At 40.3% G+C, this 26,811-nt stretch overlaps 1 protein-coding gene and 1 pseudogene across 6 annotated transcripts in view; one reads left to right on the top strand and one right to left on the bottom strand.

The window, feature by feature from the left end:
• Window positions 1-26,811, top strand: part of YAP1 (Yes1 associated transcriptional regulator) — a 114,207-nt gene that overhangs the window by 2,465 nt on the left and 84,931 nt on the right. For all 6 annotated transcript variants that reach the window (XM_041770301.1, XM_041770300.1, XM_041770299.1 and 3 more), the window contains exon 2: window positions 838-1,088. In XM_041770301.1, the coding sequence (XP_041626235.1) occupies window positions 838-1,088 (251 nt within the window). The remainder of the gene's footprint in view (window positions 1-837; window positions 1,089-26,811) is intronic.
• On the bottom strand, window positions 23,828-24,182 carry LOC121499556 (annotated as a pseudogene).

The following is a 26,811-nucleotide window of genomic DNA, read 5'->3' as shown; positions in this document are numbered from 1 at the left end:
CATCTGTGGAGGAATGCATAACTTGGGTTTTCAGTAGGTGTCTTTTAAGAACATTTGATTTGAATCTGCACACACATTAAGAGTTGTGTAGTCTGTGATGGCTTTATTGATGGCATTTGTCCATGGTGAGAAAAAATGGCAGTTGTCATGTGTTTGGGGCTTGGCGGAGAAAGAGACGTTATGTACTAAAGACCTCGTTGAAAAAAGAGAACGCACAGTTACTTTATTCCTTGGGTATCACTATTCCTGGAGTTGTGTGATACCCAGGACATTTTAGAACTCAGAAGAACATCCACATTGCCTTGGTCTTTCAGAAATTAGGTTTAGGGACGCGTGGTTGGCTCAGTGGTTGAGTGTCTTGCCTTTGGCTCAGGGTGTGATCCTGGAGACCCGGGATCGAGTCCCACATCGGGCTCCCTGCATGAAACCTGCTTCTCCCTCTGCCTGTGTCTCTGCCTCTCTCTGTGTCTCTCATGAATAAATAAATAAAATAAATAAGAAAAAGAAATTAGGTTTTAAAATCCAGTGTACTGTAAGAATGTTCCGTGTTCCATTCATTTTCTATTGTTTCCCTCTAAAATATATGGAAAGTGCACCTAATGTGTACCAGATAGAAAGTAACTTAGATGGACTGCTGATCTATAAAGTCACAAATGTTTGTGAAACTTAAAGGCACATAAACCATTTAAAAACACACATCTATAAACCTGTATTCCTCTGTCAGATTTTAAATTTTGGTACTTAGATATTTGGTTTCAATGAAACCCTGTCAAAGAAATTTAAAGGGACCCTCTTGAAAAATAACTTAAGAAATTTTTGTTTGAATATCCCTAATAGGCCAGCACTGATGCAGGCACTGCGGGAGCCCTGACCCCACAGCATGTTCGAGCTCATTCCTCTCCAGCTTCCCTGCAGCTGGGAGCCGTGTCCCCGGGGACCCTGACACCCACTGGAGTCAGCTCCGGCCCCGCAGCTGCACCCAGTGCTCAGCACCTCCGCCAGTCCTCCTTTGAGATACCTGACGATGTACCTCTGCCTGCCGGCTGGGAGATGGCCAAGACCTCCTCTGGTCAGAGATACTTCTTGAAGTAAGTGACGGTCACAGTGAGAGGTCATTTTCTAAAGAAAACAAATTTTGGAAAACACAGTAAGGTGGTATCAGGATATAAAATGTCGTTTGTTTTTTATGTTTCACGTTTATGTCAAGATTATGTTACATATATACACATAATATATGCTTATGTACGCAAGCAGAACTGGTTTTTTTTTTTTTTTTTTCCAGTTTAATATGATCTAATTATCTTTTTCAGCCTGGGTAATATTTTGAAAGCTTGATTGATTCTTGGTTCAGAGTCCTTTAATAATCTTTTGTGACAATTTAGATATTCTCATTTTGACTTTGTTCCTAGTCTATTAATTAGCTTAGTTTACAGCTGAAAAGAATACTATGAAAATTTTCAACTTGTGGGAATTAAAGGCAGGCATAGTCTTAGGAAACATGTATGGTGCAACTTACATCTTTTTAAATGAATGTTTTATTTGTAGAGAAGAATGACAAAATAAGTAGGCCTTCTTTTGGGAGTCAGATTTTACAGTATCTGGGATTGTCAGATGACAAACCTGTTAGCTACAGCTTGGCATGATTGGTTATTTTCCTTCCCAAAATATAAAGAGAAGTACAAGTTTTCACGTTTATACAGTTGCTCTGTAGCAAACTTTGTTCAAGGTTCCAGGTCCTCAAAACAGAATTGTCCTCTGGGAAAACAGAAACAAGGCCATTGTGTTATTTATTTTTATGAGCCTTTTTTGTCTTTAACAAAATGGTAAATTTTCATAAACCCTGAAAAGATCAAAATAGTATTTTATTACTTCTCAGTTTGAATTTGTAGGTAAGACCTAAGTATTTTTATCTCGCTTCTTTGGATTTAAGTATATGCAAAACTTTTTTTAAGTAATTATTATAGACTGAAGGTGATGTTTTTAAGAAGTTGCTTACTTCTTGCTGTTTAATCAGATTAACAAAGTGAAAAACAGTCCAAGTTTTGATTGAGATCTGTCTTGACAATCTACTCCTAAGGCAAATATAACATTTACTTATTAGATTAGATAATACAATTATTAATACTGTTTTGTGTGGGTACTTTTTATCATTTGTCTTCCAGGGTAGCTTGTTTGTGATGTAGGGTAGGGTTTTCAGACAGGCTCGGTTAGGAGCAGAGCGGAGAAAAAAGTTTGGTCTTGAAAAGTTTCTATGTGTTTTGCTCCCTCTCCTGTAAGATTTTTCTGGTGTCCTGCTGTCCATTTCATAGGGTCAGGTTTCAAGCAGAACAATAAAGAGCCTGAGCTGGGAAGTATGCAGGAGTCTGGCAGACTCATCTATGTGAGTGGGATCCTCTGTTGCAAGCAGACATCTAGAGTTGGTGAGGGAGCTAGCTGCTACCCGGGAGGGATGCATCCTGAGGGGAAGGAACAGAGACAGACTGGGTCCTTGGGAGGAAAAAGAAAGGCTGTCCTTTCCTGAACCTCTTCCTGCTGGGTCCCATGCTGACCTGGGCAGATTTTAAATGCTCAGTGGCCTGCTCACCTCCTTTCTTTGTCGATGCTGGAGCTAAACGTACTAGGTTGCAGGGCCGAGTTTGTGCCCTTGGCCTTCTGTATCTATAATAGTTGCTCCAGGGGACTCCCACCTATGTTTTCGTTATTTTGAATGATCTTGTTATTTTGACCTGAAATAAACATTTTGTATGTCTATTTTAAAAAGTTTCCAGTGGTTTTTCCTTTAAGAAGAAATGTTTCTTTATGGTATTGTTAAAGGTGGGTTAATGAAGGGTCTGCATGTCTACACCACACCACCCTGAATATACCAATTGAATGGGTTTGTAGGGAATGATAGGGGACATTATGTGGCCATGTGAACAGCGGTTATAGGGAGTGCAGAGAAGCTCACCTGCAAGAGAAAAAGGAGAGAAAACATGGTTCTTAACAAATGAAAAACAAACAAAAAAAAGATTTAAAAAACCAAAAACAAAACAGAATGATTGTTCTTCAAGATTTTTGATGGACTCGGGATCCCTGGGTGGTGCAGCGGTTTGGCGCCTGCCTTTGGCCCAGGGCGCCATCCTCGAGACCCGGGATCGAATCCCACGTCGGGCTCCCGGTGCATGGAGCCTGCTTCTCCCTCTGCCTGTGTCTCTGCCTCTCTCTCTCTCTCTCTCTCTCTCTGTGTGTGTGTGACTATCATAAATAAATAAAAATTAAAAAAAAAAAAGATTTTTGATGGACTCCTAGAGAAGTAAAATAATTTTCTCATATCAAACCTTTCAGAAATGCAAGGATTTTTCCTGAGAGGCAAAATCATGGATTAGTCAGTGCTTGTCAGGCATTCTAGACAGGGCCCCTAAGCATTGGCTTGTGGAAGATGAGTACTGTGGGCTTATAAAATTTTTTATTCTCTATCAGCTTTATGAACAATGTGTAATTTGGAGGAGTTACAAAAAGTTCCAGTGTAGTTGTTAGCTACTTTCCTGATGTTATGGGTTGTATAAATTGCCATAAACAACTTTTGTGTGTTGCACAGATAAATGGCTTATGATCACTGTCCTGACTGTGGGTCAGAGATGATGGTAAATAAACCTTCTTTTGGAGCCAAGTTGCTATTGTCCAAATTCATTTTTACCCTGGTTGTGCTGTTTTCAAGTCTCAGGCTGTGTTTGGGACCAATATTTGCATTCTTGTGTCTGAAGAGGAAGTTGCCATCAAGATGTAGAATGCAGATTTAAACTAGGTTCTTTTTTTTTTTTTTTTTTAATTTTCTAATGTATATGCAAAGCTTTTTAGTTCTTTTTTTAAATACTTATTTATTCATGAGAGAGAGAGAGAGAGAGAGAGAGAGAGAGACGCAGAGAAGCAGGCTCCATGCAGGGTGCCTGATGCGGGACTCGATCCTGGGACTCCAGGATCACACCCTGGGCCAAAGGGAGGCGCTAAACCGCTGAGCCACCCAGGGATCCTCTTAAACTAGGTTCTCATTTTGCACTCATTTCAACAGTGAAAAACTGTATCTTACTATATACATCTTTGTATTTTTAATTAATTAACTTTTTATTTAATTTTTTTTAAGATTGTATTCATTTATTCATGAGACACACACACAGAGAGAGAGAGAGAGAGAGAGAGAGAGAGAGAGGCAGAAACACAGGCAGAGAGAGAAGCAGGCTCCATGCCGGGAGCCGGATGCGGGACTTGATCCCTGGACCCCAGGATCATGCCCTGGGCCGAAGGCAGGCGCCAAACCACTGAGCCACCCAGGGATCCCCATCTTTTAATTTTTTAAAATTATTTTTATATACATCTCTTTAGATAATTATTGGAAGTAACTTTTAAGTTATAAAGTATGTAGTATATTGAGGTTTATACTTGGCATGAAGTCTGACTGAATGGTCCAAACATGTAAGGTGATGTCATTTGATTGAAAACTTAGAAATATTGATTTTGGAAACTAATTGTTGCCTTGTGACTACGGATGAATGACTTTTTGGAGTCAGTTGGCCCATCTTCTGGTTTCAATGAAGTATAACTACTGAAGGATTATAGGCAGGTAATCACTGCTATTTCTGGAGCCCTTTTCAGTGAGATCTGGAGTAAAGACGTTTCCTTAGCCTGGCAGGTGCTAAGATGAAAGTACCACAGTAGCTACATTTATCACCAACACATATTTGAGCTCTGGTGTGATTGTAGAGTTATTGAGAAAAGTACAGTCTGTATGTTGTTTGTAATATTTGTGCTAGTGAGTTTACTATTTTAAAACCAATTTCTTCAACATTGTGTGTTGAGCTTTTATTTTAAAAGAATTCTTCGCTGATTACTATGAGAATTATTGCCTTCTTCAGCCGTCTTATAGTTTTCCTGCAGGAAATAGTTCTTCAAGTAGGTGGTCAGCAACTTCCTATTTCTTTATAAGCTGCTGAACAACTTCCTGAATTAGTATTCTATAATATTTCTGGTTACAGGGAGTGTTTTTACTTCTCAGGTTTTATTTTATTGAATCTGGTACCTTGTAACTGGTAATGGTAATAGTTACAAAGAACTTTTTGTATATCATGTACCATATAGAATTACTATTTTGTTTAAGAAATATGATTCATTGATCTTAAAAGTTTGTAAATTTGCATTGTTGTAATAAATGTTTTTCTAATTTTTAAAGGTGAATCTGTTTCATTTCTGTTGTCATTTTCTGAATACTTGGCCACAGTGCTTTTAGTTCTTGAAGAGTGAAGGTTTCTTGTGGCTGTGATTTGATTAAAAGTTAAATTGAGTTTCTTGGTCCACAGTTTAAAAAGGTATTTTTCCAGAGATTTTCAACATTGCACAGCATAACTTAGCTGGTATTTCAACATTAGATGAACTTGCCTTGCAGATGTTACTGATCACTGTGACTGGTTTGCTTTTCTTTTTCTATTTTATTTCAGAAGTGAATGTTCTGCCTTAATTAACACTACCTCAAAAATGTGTTGATTAAAGATCATTAAATCATTTCTTACTATAATTTGATGTATGTTTCTCTCAAACATTTGCCCAGTAAAATACTAAAAAACACAGCATATGTTGCCATCATAGAGATTAGATGTTTTGAAGAAGGAACAGCTTCATAAAGAATAAGGCTGTCTGTTTTCTGATTTCTTGACAGGACAACTATAACCCAAATGATTTCGCATTGAAAATGAAAAGCTTGTAATATTGCCATTAAATGTTGATTAAGCTGCAAAAAGAAAAAATGTTCGAATTGCACTCAGAAAATGTTTACTTGTCTGAAGGGCAGGCTGGTGTGTGCCTGTTTGTCTTGCAGTGGAGGCCAGGTGGAGAGGGAAGATGAGGGTTCATCGCCCCCCCCAAGTGCTTGCCTCTGTGCACTGGGTGGGTGGTCTGAGGAGAAATGGCCACAGAGTTACGTGATTTAGGCAGAAAAACTGGAGGCATTGTTAATACAGGGGCAGAAGAAAAACCCTTTGGAGGTAGCGGATGTGACAAGAGTAAATGGAACATAGAGATTAACTTATTTCTTGAGGAGAATAATGAGCAATTTTAGTGTGAACTAAGATAGTTAACAGACTAGCTGTGAAATATAGCAAACTCTGAACTGGCTGCAAGGCAGTAGGCTCATTTTCTGTAAAAAATAACATTCAAAAAATATTCTTCCCTAAAAGCCTTGTGCTTTTTTAAGAAAAAAGCTAGGTAGCCTTTGAATAGTTGAAACTTAGGAAAACATGTTTTTGAAATCCTCAAATCAGTCCTCATTAGTAATGTAGTGAGTTTTACTTGATAGAAAAATCATGTAAATTAGCATGCAAAAATAGTATTGCTAGCGTGAGTCTGAATTGCCTTTTACCTTAAGGATTTGAGGGAGAGGCACACTCTCAGCCAAACACTCTAGTTGTCAAAATACGTGCTGAAGTTTAGGCTCAGGGCAAATCAAAGTGAAGTCATTTTAAAGATTAGTTGTTAAGATTTAAGATCATTCATACTTAATTTGCCCCCTGCAGTAATAGCATAATTTAGCTATTAATTGTGACCTGAAAGTCTAATAAGAATTGAGTAGCATTGGTTAGGGGAGGTCTTCAGGAGCTGGTAGTTCTCTAGCTGTAGTGACTGAGTGATGCAGTTCTTACAGAGAGGACCTATCAGAACTGCAGGCCACAAAAGGGACATTGCTGTTTGTATGAAGAGCTGTTTCATGGTTCTGGCTGCTCAAGTGCTACAGCACCAAGTTTCCTTGGAACACGTTCTGCTATGAGGGAAGCACTCCTGTTTGCAAACTGCTTGACATCTTCTGAAAGCAAACAGAAGGGGGTCCCTGGATGGCCCAGAGGTTTAGTGTCTGTCTTTGGCCCAGGGCCTGATCCTGGAGTCCTGGGGTCGGATCCCACATCCGGCTCCTGCATGGAGCCTGCTTCTCCCTCTGTCTGTGTCTCTGCCTCTCTCTCTCTGTGTCTCTCATGAATAAATAAATAAATTAAATAATTTTTAAAAAATAAATTTAAAAAAAGCAAACAGAAGTTTAATCTAAATCACAATGGTCCTTTTTTTTCTTCTTTCCTTTTAATATTTTAGACAAGAAAAAGTGGTCAGTTGTATCCTTATTTGGCTCTTAGCACCCAAAGAATCAAAACCTTTAATATATCAATTGATAAGATGTTGTTTCTCTGAACAATATGGAAAATGAAGAGAATAAGGCAAATAAGGGGATCTATTAAAATACTGCTGTTTCCTTCCAGCAGGTATTTTCAGAGCTTTAGGTTAGGGCGGTTACTTTTCTCTCTTCTTTACGGGTAGGGCTAGTCACTAGACTTACCAGATTCTTCAGTGGGGTCCTATTTGGGAGTGGGAGGGTACATTTTGTTAAAAGCTCTTTTCTTCCTCTGGCAATTGCTTACTTAACTTAATATGAGGAGGGTTTTTGTTTGTTTTTAAGGTAAGGTATTTATTTGACCAAGAAGTACATTTAGCGAGATGTGCTTTTTTGGTGTAGACTATTTGGTTTGGGGTTTAGAGTAATGATGGCTTTACTCAGAGTGCTACTATGTACTTTCACAAAATTGAATGTGGACCAGAAAGTTGTTTGAAAGTCTTCCCACATACCTTGATGTGCCTGTAACATGGGGTGAATGCGGGTTTTTTTTTTTTTTTTACATTCATAAAACTTTGCTCTCTCTTCTTCCTCCTCCTTGTATCAGATTTTGTGAATTTTGTGAGATTTTTAAAAAAGATTTTATTTATTTATTTGACTCAGCCCACGCATGCGTGCATAAGCAGGGGAAGGGACAGAGGGAGAAGTAGGCACCCCGTGAACAGAGAGCCCCACTAAGGACTCAATCCCAAGACCCCGGGATCATGACCTGAGCTGCAGGCAGATGCCCAACTGACTGAGCCCCCCAGATTCCCTAGATTTTGTGGATTTTTAGTAAGGATTTTAAGTAACCTGTTCATTAGAATTGGAAAATTGAGGAAGGGAGAGAGTGGAGGCAGGAGCACATAGATTCTGCTAAAGAGGGTTTAATGATTCTTGTTTTCATAGCCTCATATATATGTATTCTGATACTTAATTTTAAGAGGAATAACTTACATAGAGTTAGAAAGTCCCTTAGTTCTGTGAGATTCATAAAGAAACACAAGGCACTTTGGGCCCACTTTCCTTCATCTTGGGCTTGCATTCTCCAGAGGCAAACACATGGAACTCCTTTGAGACCTCCCTCCCCACATATTTTTTTTTTTTTTAAGATTTTATTTATTTGTTCATGAAAGAGAGGCAGAGACATGGGCAGAGGGAGAAGTGGGCTCCCCACAAGGAGCCCGATATGGGACTCAATCCCAGGACCCTGGGATCAAGACCTGAACCAAAGGCAGATGCTCAACCGCTGAGCCACCCAGGCGTCCCTCCCTCCCCACCTACTTAACTCTGTACTGATAAACTGTTGCACTGCTGTTTCTTAAATTTTCTGCACCTTGTAAAATCCTTTTTTCCTTAATCCTTGGAGCATAATTTCTATAATTGTTTTGTTAAGTACTTTTCCAGTGTTGAGGCTCTTCCAGGCTTGCCTGAAACTGAGCTGTGTAATGTATATGACTTTCCGAACAGCTTTGGTATTTTCTAGGAATTGTTAATTGTCTTGTTTTTTATTAGTATTTTTTTTTTCCATTGGTATTTCTGTTGGTGTTTTGCCCCCTTGGAAACCACCCTGAATCCTTTGTGGTCGTCCTCTGAATTAGACTAGTTGCTTTAGCGCTGTCCTGCTGGGACCCCCCTTGTTCTTGTTCTCGTTCTTGTCCTGGCATGTCGTTGCATCACTCTTCTCTGTTGGGAACTCTATTGACTATTTTTCTTGGTTTGCTCACTTGCTCAATTCCTGAAGGAGATGGCTCATCCTTCAGGAATTTACTGAGAGAAGGGGTGTGTAGCAGGTAACTGCATTGAAATCCTCTATGTCTGAAAATATTTTTGTCTATTGACATTTGATGAGCAGGTAGGTTATAGAATTCAAGGCTAAGGTTATTTGCCTGTGGAGTTTGGAAGGCAGTGCTCCATTTTATTTTAGCTTCCACTTTTCTCATTGAACACTTAAACCCATTTTGCCTTCTTTGGGCATTTTAGTATTTTTTTTATCTTTATCTTTGGGGGAGGGGTCCTTAAATTTCACGAAATGCCTTGGTGTCTGACCTTTTTGTTACTTCATCGTAAAGATTTTGTGGCTTGGAAAGTGAGGTGCCCATAACAAGTCTGTGGTATAGTTACACATCTTGTCCTTTGGTCTGCGAAAGATTTCTTCTATTTGTTCTTGGATAATTTCTTCCAGTCTGTTCTGTTTTCTTCTGGAATTCCTGCTCAGCAGAATAACTATCTTCTCTTTTTCTTCACTTACCTTTTTTGTTATGCCTTTTGGAAGATTCTTTTAATTTAAGCTCTTAATTTTTTTTTTTCCAAAGAGCTCTTCATCATTCTTAATTTCCAGGTACTCTTTTTCTGAGCTCATTATTCCTTTGTTCTTTTTAATAATATTTCTTTCTTTCTTTCTTTCTTTCTTTCTTTCTTTCTTTCTTTCTTTCTTTCCTTCCTTCCTTCCTTCCTTCCTTCCTTCCTTCCTTCCTTCTTTTTTTGCCATTCTTATTTCATGGATATAGTGATAGACTGTCTCTCAGAGGATGTTATAGTGGGTGTGTTTTTTTTTTTTTTTTCTGAGTATGGTTGACATAATGGGTGGTTGTTTCTTTTTTTTTTTTTTTTTAAAGATTTTATGTCTTTATTTGAGAGAGAGAACTTGTGCCCAAGCAGGGGAAAGGTACAGGGAGAAGCAGACTCCCCACTGAGCAGGGAGCCCAATGTGGGGCTCTAGCCCAGGATCCTGAGATCATGGCCTGAGCCGAAACCAAGAGTCAGACGCTCAACTGACCAAGCCATTCAGGTGCCCTTACAGTAAAATGCTTTTACTAGACAATGATGAACTCAATTACATTTGTCCCCTTTAGTGACAGTTTTGCTAGTTTAAGTCTTCATGTGTTAGATTTTCCTAGAGGGAGAACCGCATACTTTGACAACAGGGTAGCTGGCATTGGGCATTGTATGCATTTTGTTCAGAAGGCTCAGATTCTGAAATAATGTCCAGGGACAGAAGCATGGGAGACCTATTCCTATTCCCGTACTTGACCATGGAGATACTCCTGTTCGTATGTCATTTTCAAGTTCTTTGGTAAACATGACTGTAAAGTAAAATAGCCTTACAACATTATTTTGTGTCTTCTTCTGTGTGGTTTGCATCAGTGTAGTTGGTATTAGGATAATGAAAATATTTGTGCGTATCTAAATGATGAAGTATTACTGGTGTACTTATGTAGGTTAACCCCCAGGGATATATAACTTGGTTTTATTTTAGTTTTGGTAGTTGCTTTCCCTGGCAAGTGCTCGTTGTTTAGGAGGCTATTGCAAATGTGATAAAATAACACAGAATACTTTTCTACCAATGATGCAACCATGGAGAGATAAGTAGTTAGAATTTCATGAAAACTGGGTTTAGTTTTTTTTTTTTTTTTTTAATTTTTATTTATTTATGATAGTCACAGAGAGAGAGAGAGAGAGAGAGAGGCAGAGACACAGGCAGAGGGAGAAGCAGGCTCCATGCACCAGGAGCCCGATGTGGGATTCGATCCCGGGTCTCCAGGATCGTGCCCTGGGCCAAAGGCAGGCGCCAAACCGCTGCGCCACCCAGGGATCCCCAAAACTGGGTTTAGTTTTAAATGGATTCACCAATAGTAGTGACAGATGTGTTAAACTCTTCCATCACTGATGTCATTGAATTTCTCCAGATCGACTTTTTCAGGAACCTCTTCCTCATTAGATAAAAAGCAGTTATATATGGAAATCTTCTGTGGAAGAAGAGGAAGAAAACCTTTTTAAAAACCCACATAAAATCACAGTGATCAATTTATTTTTATTTATTTATTTATTTTTTAAAATTTATTTATGATAGTCACAGAGAGAGAGAGAGAGAGCGAGGCAGAGACACAGGCAGAGGGAGAAACAGGCTCCACGCACCGGGAGCCCGACGTGGGACTCGATCCCGGGTCTCCAGGATCGCGCCCTGGGCCAAAGGCAGGCGCCAGACCGCTGCGCCACCCAGGGATCCCCACAGTGATCAATTTAAAACCAGACCAAAGCACTCTGGTCATGAGAGAACAGTGTGAAATGTTATAAAAAAGTAAGTAATTCTGGATTGTAAAAGGTATTAAAATGTATGGTACAGAAGAATGGAACAGAATTAATATATCTTAGTTAAATGTGTAGAGTAAGGAACTATATTAAAAGTAGCCAAATGCTAAGGTTAGAAATGAGCTAAATAAATGGAGATTTCTGAGCCCTGCCTGGAGCTAATCCTTACCAGTTATGGGGGTTACAGTTAAAATGTACTGAACCCTCCTGCATAACTTTTTTTTTTTCCTTAAAAAAAAAAAAAAAAGCCCTGTGGGGGAGATTTGGCCAAAATACAGATGTTTCTGTTTTTCTCTGCACATGTTCAGACTGATACAGGTTATGTTTCTGAAATTGTGTACTTTGGATGGGCTCCAGATGATGTAATAGGATCACTTTTAACCCCTCCCAGCTGGAGGGTGTGACTGGTATAAATCTCTTACAGTTGACAGTGGACAGTGATAAGTAAAATTAAGATCATTGTCCTCTCTTTGAAGACTAAGCGTGCCCTTTGTGCACCTGTGTATGAGTTTCCAGTTAATGTCCATCACGCTATAGGGAAGAATTTTCACAGCACGACTCATCCACTTCCCCAAACACAGGGAGATTGTTCTCAGAAAAGATCCATTGGTTCTGGATGGTGTGTGTTGGGTCACTCGAATTGATGTGGGTGACTGTCTTTCTCCCTCCTCTTTTTTTTTTTTTTTTTTTTTTCTCCCTCCTCTTCTTAAGTGTTTTCTTTGATTCAGTAGATGTACGTAGAGGTCTCTTGACTTCATAAACACCTCCCATGGGTCCCACTCTTTAGAGTTGGGACCAAATTCATACATCAGTCATATGACATTCATTAAGTCAGTCAGGACTGGATGGGTCTCAGGACTCCCATTTCTTGCAAGTCATCTTGTTTGACTTTTCGTTGCTGAGTCTGTCACTGGAGAACCTGCTGAGGCTCACTCAATATAAGGTCAGCATAAGGTCACTAAAGATAGGTGTGGCCCTCTTTGTTCTTGCTCTATTGACATGACATCCCTCGAACTGCTCGTTTGTGTCAGAGTCCATTGGTGGATGGGCAGCCTGATTAATGCCCATATCCCTGCCTAATTACTGCTGCTGGTCAACTCCATCCTAAAAAGATGCTTAAGTATTTGCTTTTTGTATTCTGAGGTTAACTTTATAAGTTTGAGATTGTTCTTAAATTCAGACAACTAGGACTACTAAAAAATATTGCATGTTTTCTAGGTGTAGATGAATACTTTACATGATTACAAGTTTGTTCCACAGAAAATGAATATATTTGCATAGAATTAGATGAAGGAATACACCTGTGTTGTTGAAAAGTGAAACCAGAGAGGAGAAGAGGACTGTGGGAGCCCAGGGGAGAAGGAAGAAGGTGGTGGCAATGGGACCCTGTCAGGATCTCCTCCCTTGGATCGCAGGAATGCACTTAGCGTCTGTACTCTGCTTGTGGAGCTGGGCGAGGGGGAATGAGGCAGAGCTGCACACATGCTTCCTAGGAGCCTCTAAACTGTTTGCCCTTCTCTTGAATGACATTTGTGTCTTTAAGAGACTCGCTTCCTTCATCAAAATGAACCTATTAACTGTGGTTAAATCTATACCCTGACGTTGGGCATTTAAAAAAACCAATTCCAGCATCATAACACTTGAAAAACTGTTTAATGGTTTGGTTTTATTCACCGCTTGGGAAAAAAAATGTTTAAAAGTGAAGACCACCTATTATAGAAACATTGTTGAATACCGTTATATCCTATATGCATTTTGAAAGTTTATTTTGATGTTGCAGCCTATTTTAAGATTTCTTTTGTTGCTATTTTTTGAGAGTACATCAGGAAATGCTAGTTGAAAGGGTTTCTTTTGTTTTTCTGGCGCTCAGTGTAGCTAGCTTACTGTTCATGTGTTGACCAGATAAACTTTATTAGCATTATGGACCCTCAAATATAGACCCTTTTCATATATTGCATGAATAGAATAGTAAAACATGGTGTAAGAAATTAAAATTTTTTATTTATTATTTTAGAAGTTCTACTTACTTAGGGCATCTTTACATTCCATGTGGGGCCTGAACTCAGAACCCTGAGCAAGATCAAGAGTTGAATGTTCTACCAACTGAGCCAGCCAGAGGCCCACAGGTTTTTATTTGTTAAAGTTTCATTGGAAACCTGCTGATCGCCAAAACTTACTTCCAGAGATTTGCAGAACTTTTCTAATTAAACCGTAGAATTCATTTTAGACAGGCAGAATTAGATGGTTTAGTCTATTTTACATTGCCAAAACCAGATAAATATTTGAGTGCTTATCATTCACTTTATTAAAATAAATTGTAAAACAAATCTAATATTCTACTTATCACTATAAGTTACTGTGGAAACTAAGTTTTGTGTCTCTCTCTTTTTTTTAAGAATTTATTTATTTGAGTTAGGGTGCACAAGCGGGGAGGGGCAGAGGGAGAAGCAGGGAGTCCCACATGGGACTTGATCCCAGGACCCTGAGATCATGACCTGAGCCGAAGGCAGACACTCCACCGACTGAGCCACCAAGGTGCCTTGTCTTCTAAAACACTAGGATTTTAAATTTATTTATAACAAATAAATTTAAACTCTTTGGATTTTAAATTTATTAGTAAAAATTTGTGAGGGCAGAGCATTCTGAATTCTTAAACTCCTGAGTTTACTGTGGCTCCGGGAGTCAGTTGGTAGTTCTGGAATGTTGGTGATTGAGAAGTGAGTATAGTCCACAGCAGCAGCGGCTCTGCTGTTCAAATCTCAGCTCGCACAGGAAAGCACGTGCAGGTCGTTGACTGCATGCAGGCTAAGTGAGCTAGGCTGTCTGAGTGAGCTGGGCTGCCAGGGCAGAAGCATTTCAGCTGGGGGCTGACACAGGACCCTGGGATTCTCCCAGGTGCCCACAAGGTGCACTTTGAGGTATGTTGGTTTGGCTTGTACCTAGCAGCTCTCCTTCATATTGGTGGGAGCTCCTGAAAGGGTGAGAGGTATGGTTCCCCTGTATCGTGTTGGTCTAAGCTCCAACTGGGTCAGTCCAGACTTCAGGGGCTTGAGAAGCAGTGTGCTCCTTGATGGGTGGAACTGCAGAATACTGTGCCCGTGTGTTTGTCCACACGTGGATGGGAAGTTTTAAAAAGCAATGTTCAGGGTGAGTGAATTACCATCTGGGGCCAAAAAACACTCAGGGTGGAACATAATCTCACTGGGGAACGGTTTATACTGTTAAGTAGTCTTGTTTTTTGTGAATAATGTAATATAAGTTGATAGGTGTTTTCTCTTAGGATGCCATCCAGTCAGCCAGGTTATTTTGAAACCACTCAGTGGGTTAGACAGAATATGGGCTTTTTGGTTACACTTGAGAGTTTCTGTTTAAGATTGTGAATTCCAATTAATGTCTAATTTGAATCACCCTCTAAATCTTGCCTGTTGTATTTTGTCAAAAAACTATCTCAATTTCAGTTGTTTAGCTTTGGAATAACATAGGCACAGCCCCACCCGGGAAGCTGCAGCAGAGAGGAGCCTGGACTTAAGGTGCTCGATTTAACTATGGTGCTCCATTCTCTCCCTACTTGAGTTCCACTGAATTGAGAAAAATCTTCGTTGCTATTGCCAATAGATTTGACTTTACTTGTGTTTTTGTTACTTTACCACCTGGTGAGTTGTCTGAGTTACCAAGTCACGTTTGCTCCCGAACCCAGGAGGTGCGTGAACCCAGGAGGTGCGTCCAAGCACTGCTGTTGGCCTGCTGTGTGGTTGCTTCCTGTGCCATGGTGCACGCACCTGTCCCCACCTGTCCTCAGCTCTTGGCCGCGTATAAATGAGCCACCTGAGCACTGCTAAACAGGCAGGGAGTAAACACATACTCCTGCATTTAATTTCAGAACCAAGCAGACATCTTTTTCTCTGAAGCTCTATAAAAACAGCAGTTCTTTTTGTCTTTGTGAAATGGAGTCATTACAAAAATGGATTTGGTCCATTGTAATTTATGTTATCTAAAGGTTGAATTTAAACAGTGAATCAGATTTTAGCCCTGTGAATCATACTCTCAAAATGAGTAACATGGTTAGCAGGATATCCCTGTGTTCTCTGGACTTGGAAAAAAAGAGAAAACGTCTATGGTGACCCCCTCCATTTTTGGTAGTGAAGCTGTATTAGGTCTGTGAGGAGGCTTTACAAGAAAATAGAGCTGCTATTTATGGAGCATTTTCTCAGGCTGCAATCTGAAGCCCTCACAGCAAAGCTGCTGAGCACGGCCTGGATTCTGCCAGCAGGCTCTGTAGCCCCCGCCCTCTGGCCTGCAGTGGAGCAGGAGCTCAGGTCTGCGGGTGCAAACAGCTCTCCCATAAGCTAGCTGTTGGGTTTGCAGGAAGCTGTTCAGTATCTAGGAATACAGTGCTCTCCCAACCCCCACTCCCTGTACTTGCTTAAAATCATGTCATCCGGGTAGCCCGGGTGGCTCAGTGGTTTAGCACTGCCTTCAACCCAGGGCCTGATCCTGGAGACCTGGGATCGAGTCCCACGTCAGGCTCCCTGCATGGAGCCTGCTTCTCCCTCTCTGCCTGTGTCTCTGCCTCTCTCTCTCTCTCTCTCTCTCTTTCTCTGTGTGTCTCTTGTGAATAAATGAATAAATAAATGAATAAAATCCTTTAAAAAAAATCGTGTCATCCTAGCAAATGCAAAACTTGTTCAGCAGTTTTGCTTCAGCTCAAACAGATATTGAGAGTTGTCTGTTAAAGGAATTCCAATTTAATGTATGTATCCTTTAGACCTGGTGTCTGGGTTTGAGAGGAGATGATTTTTGGATTTTATGTAACTTCATTGCTCACTTATGGAAACATCATTTATTTCTCCATAGTTTTGGTGGTTTTTTTTTTTTTTAAGATTTTATACATTTATTTAGAAAGAGCAGGAAAGAGGGGAGGGCAGAGGGAGAAGCAGACGCCCCGCTGAGCAGGTGCCGAGGGACTTGATTGATCCCAGGACCCTGAGACCATTACCTGAGACCATTACCTGAGCCCAAGGCAGACACTTCACTGACAGAGCCACCCAGGTGCCCCTTTTGGGGTTTTTTTTAATAGCAGTAGAAAATAAAACAGTTTCATCTGTGATTTTTGTCATCATTGTATGAAATTGGGCTATCCAAATGTTGTTGGACCTTATATTTGCTTAGAGAATAGCAATAATAATGAAGTGAGCTTCATTCTGCTCAGGATAAAATTAATAGCAGTTTTCTTCAACAGGATACTTCTAATCTGTGAATTTTACAACCTTATTACTCTTTGGTATTATACTTTTAAAACTTGGGAGCTTTTCTGTAAAAAATTCAGGCATTTTTCCACAGCATTCCCCCTTCATTAAAGAAATCCACGTTGCCACTGTTCTGCATTCAATTTCAGGAAAATTTTAAATGAGAAAAAATGTTTTTTAGTAATAACCTGTAATTTTAATTTAGAGAAAGCACCAATCCATGAAATCAGAATTTATGTTACAAGAATTGAAATCTGTGTTTAATTCAAATTCTTTGAAAGTGTTAACATTTGTTGCCCTAATAACATAGGCTATTTGAAATGATTTTCTAGTTATGGGCATTGTCTGTCAGAGGTAAATATTTCCTAACTTACTGTGTTGGCAGCTCTCTCCTCCTCCCACCCAAGACACAAAACAACCTGTGGCGCCATCAGCACAGACTCTGGAGGAGGAAGACAGCAGTGCTACTTATTGTAGGACGTCCCCCACATCACGAGTCCTGTTCAAAATGCACCCTGATCTCTGAATTAATCTCCTTGAGTTCCACAGTTAGATTGTGTGAAATAGTTTAACTGTGGCAATTACAATTCAGAGAAATTTCTTAGGTTTTTTTGTTTGTTTGTTTTTTGTTTTTTTTTAGATTTTATTTATTTAAAAGAAAGCATGAGTGAGGGGAGAGGCAGAGGGCGAGGCCGACTCCCCACTGAGCAGGAAGCCTGATGCAGCCCTGAGATCATGACCTGAGCGGAAGGCAGACACTTCACCAACTGAGCCACCCACGTGCCCCAAATTTCTTAGTTTTTAATGGAAGCTGAGATTTTGGATATTTTTGTATTTCTGATATGGTGGCTTTTGGGAACTGCTTTTTTTTTTTTTTTTAATTTTTATTTATTTATGATAGTCACAGAGAGAGAGAGAGAGAGAGGCAGAGACACAGGCAGAGGGAGAAGCAGGCTCCATGCACTGGGAGCCTGACGTGGGATTCGATCCCGGGTCTCCAGGATCGCGCCCTGGGCCAAAGGCAGGCGCCAAACCGCTGCGCCACCCAGGGATCCCCGGGAACTGCTTTTTAAATTTCCTCACCACCTCCCCTTTCCAGGAACTATTGAAATGACATACACATCCCTCTAGAGTGCCTTCCCAGATTTTCCTGGCCCCAAGACTGCCTTAAAGTCCCCTTTCCTGGCTTCCCTTAGGCCTTGCTGCATTGGGAGTCAGGCCTATGTACAGGCTTCTGGACCTCTCATGCTCTGCATAGTGCCAGCCCGTATTAGCTGCTCACCAAGAAATGCTAAGAGTTGCTTTTAAATGTCTTTCTCAGTCATTTCAGAAATATGGAGTTATTTTCCTCTGTTGTGCTACCTTCTGAAAACTTCAGCTCAGAGCTAGGAACAAACCAAGCAAGAGCCTCATGGTCCCTGTCCTCAATCAGGAGGCACATTATGTGGGAGTGGTTATCATGGGCAGGTGTCTGCTTGGCTGAACCACCCCCTCAGTACTCTATGTTGGTAACCCTGAGAAAGAGGAAATTGCAATGCTGGAGGTTTGTGGGGCAGTTTGGTCTTTTGTTGTTTAGAAGGATCTTGGATAGGGTTTTATTTGACACTGAGTAGTGAATCCTTTGTTGGCTTTGCTCTGTTTGTGGTTTAGTAGCTTTACAATATGTGATTTTAGTAAAATTTTACATTTAGCTTAAAAAACTTGTCCCTATTGAATTTCAATTGCCTGAATGCCCCCCCCCCCCCGCATATGGCAAGGTCCTTTCCAGTTCTGAGTGTGGCTAGGTGTGGTTCAGGCACTAGCATGGGGACTGGTGTATTAGTGAATGTGCAGTAATGTGGCTGACAGGTGGGCTGATGGTCTCTCCTGCCTCCAGGAGCCTTACTTCCCTAGACTGTATGATGAGTGGATTGCACTGCATCATCTCAAATTCTGTGAAAATCAATGAGGAAATTCATTTACTTCTCAGGTCTTTATATAAATATCAAATTAGGTATTTTCAGAAATGTGGAGTTGTGTTTATGATGTTCGCCATTTAGTGTAAAGTATACTAGGTTTACTATGTAAATAACCACTAACAAGCAGAAACACTTAGTAACTTGGGCAACAGGATGAATATTTTTAGAGGAGGGATTTTTCTTATTGTGACTTAACAATGGAGGAAAGGAAAGGGAAAGTAAAACTCAAACGTTGATGTGAAGGGATTTAGGTAGGATTTACAATGGAATTGATATTTAGGGATGAAGAAGTTAAAGAAGTTAAAGGCTGACCTTTCTCCCTGTTTCAGATGAAAAATCCATGAGTTTAGGTGTATACTTCAATAAGAGTGCAAACTGAATTTAAATACTGGTTCTGCTTGAGAAAATACTGACATGGGATTAATTGCTTATTATATATGCAACTGTAAAAAAGATTCTAGAAACAAGGATTGGAGATTTAAACTACAGTTTTATTTATTTTTTTTTATTTATTTTTTTTTTATGATAGTCACAGAGAGAGAGAGAGAGGCAGAGACATAGGCAGAGGGAGAAGCAGGCTCCATGCACCGGGAGCCCGATGTGGGATTCGATCCCGGGTCTCCAGGATTGCGCCCTGGGCCAAAGGCAGGCGCCAAACCGCTGCGCCACCCAGGGATCCCCTAAACTACAGTTTTAATGGTGTCTTCTCTGTTAGCCCACAATAGCCCACAAACCGAGCTCTGTCGTCATCTCTGAGAGCCAAAAGAGAGCTTCTTAACAGCTTCTTGAGGGGAGAGATGTTAGCCACTCTCAGGACCATGGCATGCCAGTGCCACACATCTTCCATATCTTTTGGGATCTCTTTACAGTCTGTTTTAATTTAATTTAAAACTTTTTTTTTTTTAAGATTTTATGTACTTATTTATTCATGAGAGACACAGAGAGAGAGGTAGAGACATAGGCAGAGGGAGAAGCAGGCTCCATGCAGGGAGCCCAATATGGGACTCGATCCCAGGACTTTGGGATCACGACCAGAGCCAAAGACAGGCACTCAACCACGGAGTCACCCAGGTGCCCCTAATTTTGGACTGTTTCTTTTTTTTTTTTTTTTTCCGGACTGTTTTAATTGTCAAATGTAACTTAGAATTTTCCTTTACACGCGTTGGCAGTCGTACAAATTGCTGATGGTATTTAGGTGCTTTATTCATTTCGGGAGTTGGAGGAAGATTACTATTCTGTGAGTAGAAAGTAATTTCTATTAAGCTTTAATTTGAGAGAAAACATATAAAGAAGCTTCCTTTTGAGCATATAAAGTTTGTTTTATGTTCCATCTTTGATACTACTGCTTTTACTGCTTTAAAGAGTCTTGGATACGGACTGTGGGAATACTTAATGAGAACACTGACCATGCCTCATCTTAATCTTCCGTATGGTTTCATAGGTGTAGGTGTGATCAGTTTTATATGTGGCAGATCTTCCTTGAAGGGGTGAGGACATGTACAGATTCACCCACCCTGGCCTGTGTCAATCCATAGCACAGCTATTTCTTTTAAATCTATGGCTGTGTATGATCATAAAGTTTCTTTGTTTTTGTCATACAACAATTTTTTTTTTTTGTAGACTGAAATCTACACTAGAGGCTCATTCAATATTGAGTACTCATATGGGGATTAATGAACACTTGTTGAACTAAAATAGGATGCTTTATTTATTTATTTTTGCCTAGAGAAAGAGATGTTGAGTTTGCCTTATAAGCACACACCAGGATGCTTTTAATTTATCATGTTCTTTAGAAGAAATGATGCCAGTAAGGATGAATTACTTCCTCTTATGAAAGCTTCTTGGGTGATTCTGATTTGTTCATCCCCTTATCAAATAATCGAATGAATTGAAAATAATTTTTAGATTTCACATATATTTGCATATTCTTTCATATTCTTAGACACATGCGTCAAGCTCTGAAATGGGTGGATTTTTATGTTGCACAATTGGAAGTTCAGCCAGCACTTCCTCCTCTCCTGCCACCACCCCTAACTGCTGCTTGATCTGAGTTCCTTTTATTATTTTATATATGTAGGTCATATGTGTGAGAGTACTGCATAAACTGTTAAAGGGCCATATATGTTGTCCTTTATTACCTGGCTTGGTTTATTGTTAAGAGGAGATCATGTAGTATAGGCACTAGTGGAGAAGAGGTTGCATAGACCTATTGCTTTATCTGAAAATCAGTGTTTTAGTCCAACAAACGACATGTCGGTGCTTGTACATTGGATTAGAATGTGGTCAGGATTTCACCTAGGCTCCTGGTGCTCTCCTCTAATAAAATAACTAAGTAGCAAATTCAAATTGACTCTCATTTATAATAACTTCCGCCGTGGGTCTATCCTACTTGGGATTGTCCACTTCTGGGAAAGTCAAGCAATGGGAAATGATTTTGTTCATAGTACCTGGTTGAGGTAAAATGCCTTCATCATAAAGACATGCAGAGAAGACTTCAGCAAATGGGTAGCCTGGCAGGTTTCTGCTAGAGGGCATTCCAGCATTGGCAATCCAGTGTGCAAGAGACAGGGTGACCTCCTGGGTGCCTTCTGGCTCCAGACCTGTGATCAAGAGGCATAACTAAAGCTGTTTGAACACTGAAAAATAATACCAGACAAGCCCAGTTAAAATGAAAACTGAAAATTCATGGCATTATAAAAATTTATTTATACTACACACAGAATTTTTTCCCAGCTATGCCCAACATTAGTTTAAGTGGTAAGAGTTTTTAACGATCCTAGGGCTGAATTATTTCCATGAGAAGAAAATACTTCATTGTATCATTTTAAGTAGGGAAAAAATAGTTTTATTTAAGGAAATTTACCTATTGACATTCTAGAAGCTCTGGTGTTAAGTAACCTGTTGTGTCAATTTTAAAGGAAATTTACTGATTTTTTAGAGCATAGAATAAGCTTCTGCTTTCAAGAATTCAGCCTAGTGTTTCAAGTGAGAGCATGTGTATTGCAACATTATTTATCTATTTTTGTAAAGGGCTGTTAATCACTTGGTGCCACCCTGTCTGAGTTGTGTGCTTGTAGATTGTCTGCATGAAATCTCTTGATATGGCCTCTGATTTCTGCAAAAACTTTTCCTATATTTTTAGCCCACCACCCTAGTATAAAGCTAAATTATTTAATAGAAATATTTAGACACCAGAGCTTATTTTTAATGAAATCTTTATTGCACATGTTGCTCTATTCTTTTTTGGAACCAGGGCAGTGTTTAAAAGCAAATGCCAGTGTTGTTATGAAATCTAATTCATTTATCCTACATTTGGCCAAAACCTAGTACCTCACTCTCCCTCTTTCTTTCTCTCGCCTATTTCTAAGCACATGGGCTTTTGTTTAAAAGAAGAATTAGTATGTCCAGTTTGTTTCCACCTTGTCTTTCAAGGTTTGAAGTTTTGCTAGATACTTGGTTTTTAATGGGACTGTCATTTAATGCCTCTTGAATTATTCTGCAGGAGTGTTAGCATGGGTTGTAAACTGGAGTTCTTGTGTGAAATGTGAGACTGTGACCTCTTGATCCAGAGGCCAGGAGTGTTGCCAACTGAACCAAACCCTGCTGTTTCCTAAGAATAGTAGTATTCTGCTTAATGATTGGAGTTCAACTGCATGCTTTTGATGTTCTCCAATAATTGGTCAGAATCCCAGATACACTGGTTGGTTTTGTATGTCTTGAGAGTCGACAGGCAACTAACTGTTTGTAGAGAGGAGAGGGAAGATGTGTAGCATTTCTTCAAGAGTTTGGGAGAGAGTTCTAGAGGACCAGTAGCAGTGGTACTGAAGACCTGTCCCTGTCCTCACCCCACAGAAGCTGTCTCCAGATGCAGAGAGAAGTATCTGTGTTAATGTTAACCCTAATCAACTTGAAAAGAAACCGTGTGGTAAATGTTCCATTGAAGTCTTTTCACCCCTAGAAACTGTGAATACTGAACTGAGAAAACAAAGAAGGCACAGAAAGGTTGGTGGGAAATGGGAAGAAGTGGGTTCATCTGGGCAGCGTGAAGTATTTGTAAAAAGTCCTGTCAGTTTGAACTGTTTACGATCAAAACACAACCTCACGGGCCTGCAAGTATTGGATAAGATGAGTAATACTTCATAAATTCGGGATTCTTGCTCTCACATCCAAGCTTCCTTTTATGTATTTCTACTTTTTCTACTCCTTTGCTTATTCATCTTGTTCTTTATGCCTTTCAAAATTTGCAGTGTTTTGATGCCTGAATATTTTGGAGTCTTTCAGGACAAATGTGGTTGCAAAATCATGGTTCACCAGAGATATACAGAAGACAAGCCCTCTTACCTGAGTAGTTGAGATCGGTCACTTAATAGAAATTTGCTTAGGTTGACTTAGTTGAATCAGTTATATCAAGGAATTAATTTGCTTGGTTTAAATTGGCAGTGTACAAGTCAGTGGAACCACTGGCCTGGCCCCAGATCTCCTGTCTAGCCTTGATTCTTCTTACCACCTCCTTGCTCTCCTGCACGCACCCCCAGTGAGTGTGTGCCCACCCTCAGGGCTGCTTACCTGAGGAGCTCCCCTCAACACCTCCCCGTTTTTTATTTTAGTCATTTAAGGCTCAGACACTGGCACAAATTCTTTCTTGTATTGACAGTATTTAAACCTCCCCATCTCAACTTCCGTAGTTTTTTTTTTTTAAGATTTATCCATTTGTATTAGAGAAAGCGTGCACATGTCCACTCGGGGGGAGTCAAAACCAGGAGTCAAATGCTCAGCCACTGAGCCATCCAGTGCCCCAAGGGCATGATTTATTCTAAAATCAGTCCACAGTGAAAACAATAATGACTAGCATTTGTTGAGTGTTTATTATGTGCCAGGCACTGGTTTAAGTCCTTCATATGGAGTAACTGAATCCTCACAGTGACTCTGTTATCCCCATTTTATTGATGCGAAACTAAGGCACACTTCCACCAAGATCCTGTAGCTAACAGGTGACGTGGCCAGGCAGCTTTGCCAGTCTGGCGCCAGAGTCCATGTTCTTACCCATTATTCTGGACTAAAATATAAATAAATATTTAGCCAGGCATTATGCCATGTGCTTTTTTTTTTTTTTTTTTTGCCACGAGGTGTGTTTTATTTTCATTAATCATACAAATAATTTGCTATAATATCCCAGAGCAAACCAGAGAATTTGGCAGTCCGATTGGGGGGGTCCTCTCAGAGACCTGCAAGGCCAGTGGCCTCGGCACGGAGTACCCAGGTTCACAGTGTAGCCTGTTGGTCGTGCCCATCTTGCAGGTGGCTCTTCTTCCTCCACATCATGACTGGGGTGTCTCGAAGATGATGGGGGTGGGGAATCCTCTAGATTCTTAGGAAATCTTACTCTGCTTCTCCTGCTCAATGGTCTCTGTTTGGCAGGGCATTCTTCTGTGTCTCCATTTTCTTTAGTTTGGCCTTATCAAAGCTGGCGATTTCCCTCATGTCTGGTCCGTCTGCCATTTTCTTAGAGCGATCCGAGGAATTCTGTTGCAAGCCTGCTGCCTGGTGCTCCCACTCTTGTAGCTGCAGCAAGAGACCTATGCCATGTACTTTAAGCTACTTTTATCATGTAATCTTCATCACAGCTCCATGAGGATTTGTAAAGTACTAGAACACTCCCAGTAGTCATCTTTATTTATTTTTTTTAAGATTTTTTTTAAATTTTTTTTTTAATTTATTTATGATAGTCACACACACAGAGAGAGAGAGAGAGAGGCAGAGACACAGGCAGAGGGAGGAGCAGGCTCCATGCAAAGAGCCTGACATGGGACTCGATCCAGGGTCTCCAGGATCACGCCCTGGGCTGCAGGTGGCGCTAAACTGCTGTGCCACCGGGGCTGCCCCCAGTAGTCATCTTTAGATAGAAATTTTAGTCTGTATTCTGACAATATAAATAAGATAATTTCCTATAAGAAATAATAAATATTGGCAAGGATGTAGAGAAAGGGGAAAGCTTATACACTGTTGGTAGGATTGCAGACTGGTGCAGCCATTGTGGAGAACTGTATGAGGGTTCCTCAGAAAATGGCAAATAGAATGACCCTATGACCTAGTAATTCCATTACTGAGTATTTACCCAAAGAATATGAAAACCATAATTCAACAAGGTAGGTACACTCCAATGTTGATAGCAGTCTCCATCTACAGTAGCCAAATTATGGAAATAGCCCAAGTGTGCATCGACTAGTGAGTAGATAGAAAAAAGGTGGTTGTACATATACTGGAACAGTTACTCAGCCATCAGGAAGAATGAGATCTTGCCATTTGCAATGACATGGGTGGAGCTAGAGGGTATTATCCTAAGGGAAATAAATTAGAGAAGACAAATTCATTTGATCTCATTCATATGTAGAATATAAAAAACTCCAAATGAACAACAAAAGAGACCAAAAAACGTGGACTGTTAACTCTAGAGAACACAGTCACCAGAGGGGAGGCAGGCAGGGGAGACAGGACGGGGGTGAAGAGCACGTGGACTGTGCTGAGCGCTGAGTCGTGTACGCGATTGTGAGTTACTGTTGTACACCTGGAGCTAATACCACATAGTATATTAACATGTTAACTTCTCTGGAATTAAAGTTAAAAAAAAACTTGATTAAATTTAAAAGAAAGGGGCAGCCCGGGTGGATCAGTGGTTTAGTGCTTGCCTTTGGTCCAGGGCATGATCCTGGAGACCTGGGATCGAGTCCTAAGTCGAGCTCCCTGCATGGAGCCTGCTTCTCCTTCTGTGTCTCTGCCTCTCTTTATCTCTCTCTCTCTCTCTCTTTGTCTCTCAAGAATAAATAAATAAAATCTTTTAAAAAAAATTTAAAGAAAGACAGTAAGTTAGAATGAGAGAGTTTAGCTTTAGTAGTATTTATTTCTGGGAATCCCTAGGTGCTCAGCAGTTTAGCATCTGCCTTCAGCCCAGGGCATGATCCTGGAGTTCCGGGATCGAGTCCCATATTGGGCTCCCTGCATGGAGCCTGCTTCTCCCTCTGCCTCTGTCTCTGCCTCTCTCTGTCTGTCTCTGTGAATAAGTAAATAAAAATCGGAAAAAAAAATTATTTCTACATTACTCGTATACAGACACACTTGGTATAAGTGTACCCCCCTTCGGGGAAATCCCTGGGTGGCTCAGCAGTTGAGCATCTGCCTTCAGCCCACGGCAAGATCCTGGAGTCCCGGGATCAAGTCCCATATTGGGCTCCCTGCATGGAGCCGCCTTCTCCCTATGCCTGTGTTTCTGCCTCTCTCTTTCTCTGTCTCTCATCAATAAATAAAATCTAAAAAAAAATAATAATCCCCTTTGGGTTTAAGTGTCCTGAGACCCTTAACAAAAGGGTGTTATAACAAAATACTCTGTGCACAATGGATGTACATTTGAAAGAAAAAAAGATAATTTCCTCCCATTACAGAGTGTACATGCTAGAGTATGGAGTTCGTAAAATTATCTTTCTGGGTCTCTCCTACCTTTTGAAATCATTAAATTCACTTGCTAAAATGAATTCCTGAAGGGCAGGATGGCACTCCCATCTGCTTGGAAGGATGATGGGTGTCGTCCCTCCTTACAAGAGAAGTATGAGAATGGGGCCCTTGATGAGCAGGTGTAAAAACTGCTATATTAAAAAAAAAAAAAATGAGAATGATAGTCCTGAAAAATAAAAGGAACACGTTTACTATTAGGTTTAGAGTATTGTGGAATTGTGGTAAAACAAAGCTTAAGAAAAGTCTTTAAAAAGCTTTAAAATCATTTTTGTGTACTAACTTTGACTACGTCCTTCATTATTTACAATACTTAGGATAGAGTACAGTCTGTATTAGAAATAAGAATTCTTAATGTTTTAAGTTTGTTTTAAATTCTAGCTATTTCATAACATAAGAAAATACCAGGGCATGCATAAACCTGGGACGCTTGGTTGTTTCTTAGCTGACTTGTAAGAGAGATTGCAGCTTTCATCTCTAAATTGCAAGGAAACGTCCTGATTATCTGTAAATACCTGGCTTCAGGGCTCTGGGAGCCTAAGAACACCATTGGTCTGAAAGCTGAAATTAGTGAAGTTTATGACAGTTCGTGTTTCTGCAGAAGGATGGCAGGTTTGGATCTAGTTTATTTGTGTGGAAAATCTTGTGTAATAGATAAGAACTGAAAAAACAGGACCTACGACTACGCTGTGCTTGGCTTAGTGCTTCCTTTGGCCCGGTGAGTCCTGTGTACTTGCTGGTATTGCATGTCTGTGGATTCCGTGGGAGCCGTGATGCCCACTCAGTGTTAGGGCCAAATCTGGGGTGGCTGCAACGCTGCAGCTGTTGCAGAGATCAGTATGCCCTTTAG

Source organism: Vulpes lagopus, chromosome 10, assembly GCF_018345385.1.
Source record: "Vulpes lagopus strain Blue_001 chromosome 10, ASM1834538v1, whole genome shotgun sequence".
Taxonomy (NCBI): Eukaryota; Metazoa; Chordata; class Mammalia; order Carnivora; family Canidae; genus Vulpes; species Vulpes lagopus.
The sequence above is the reverse complement of the archived record's forward strand: the minus strand, read 5'-3'. Positions and strand labels throughout refer to the sequence as shown.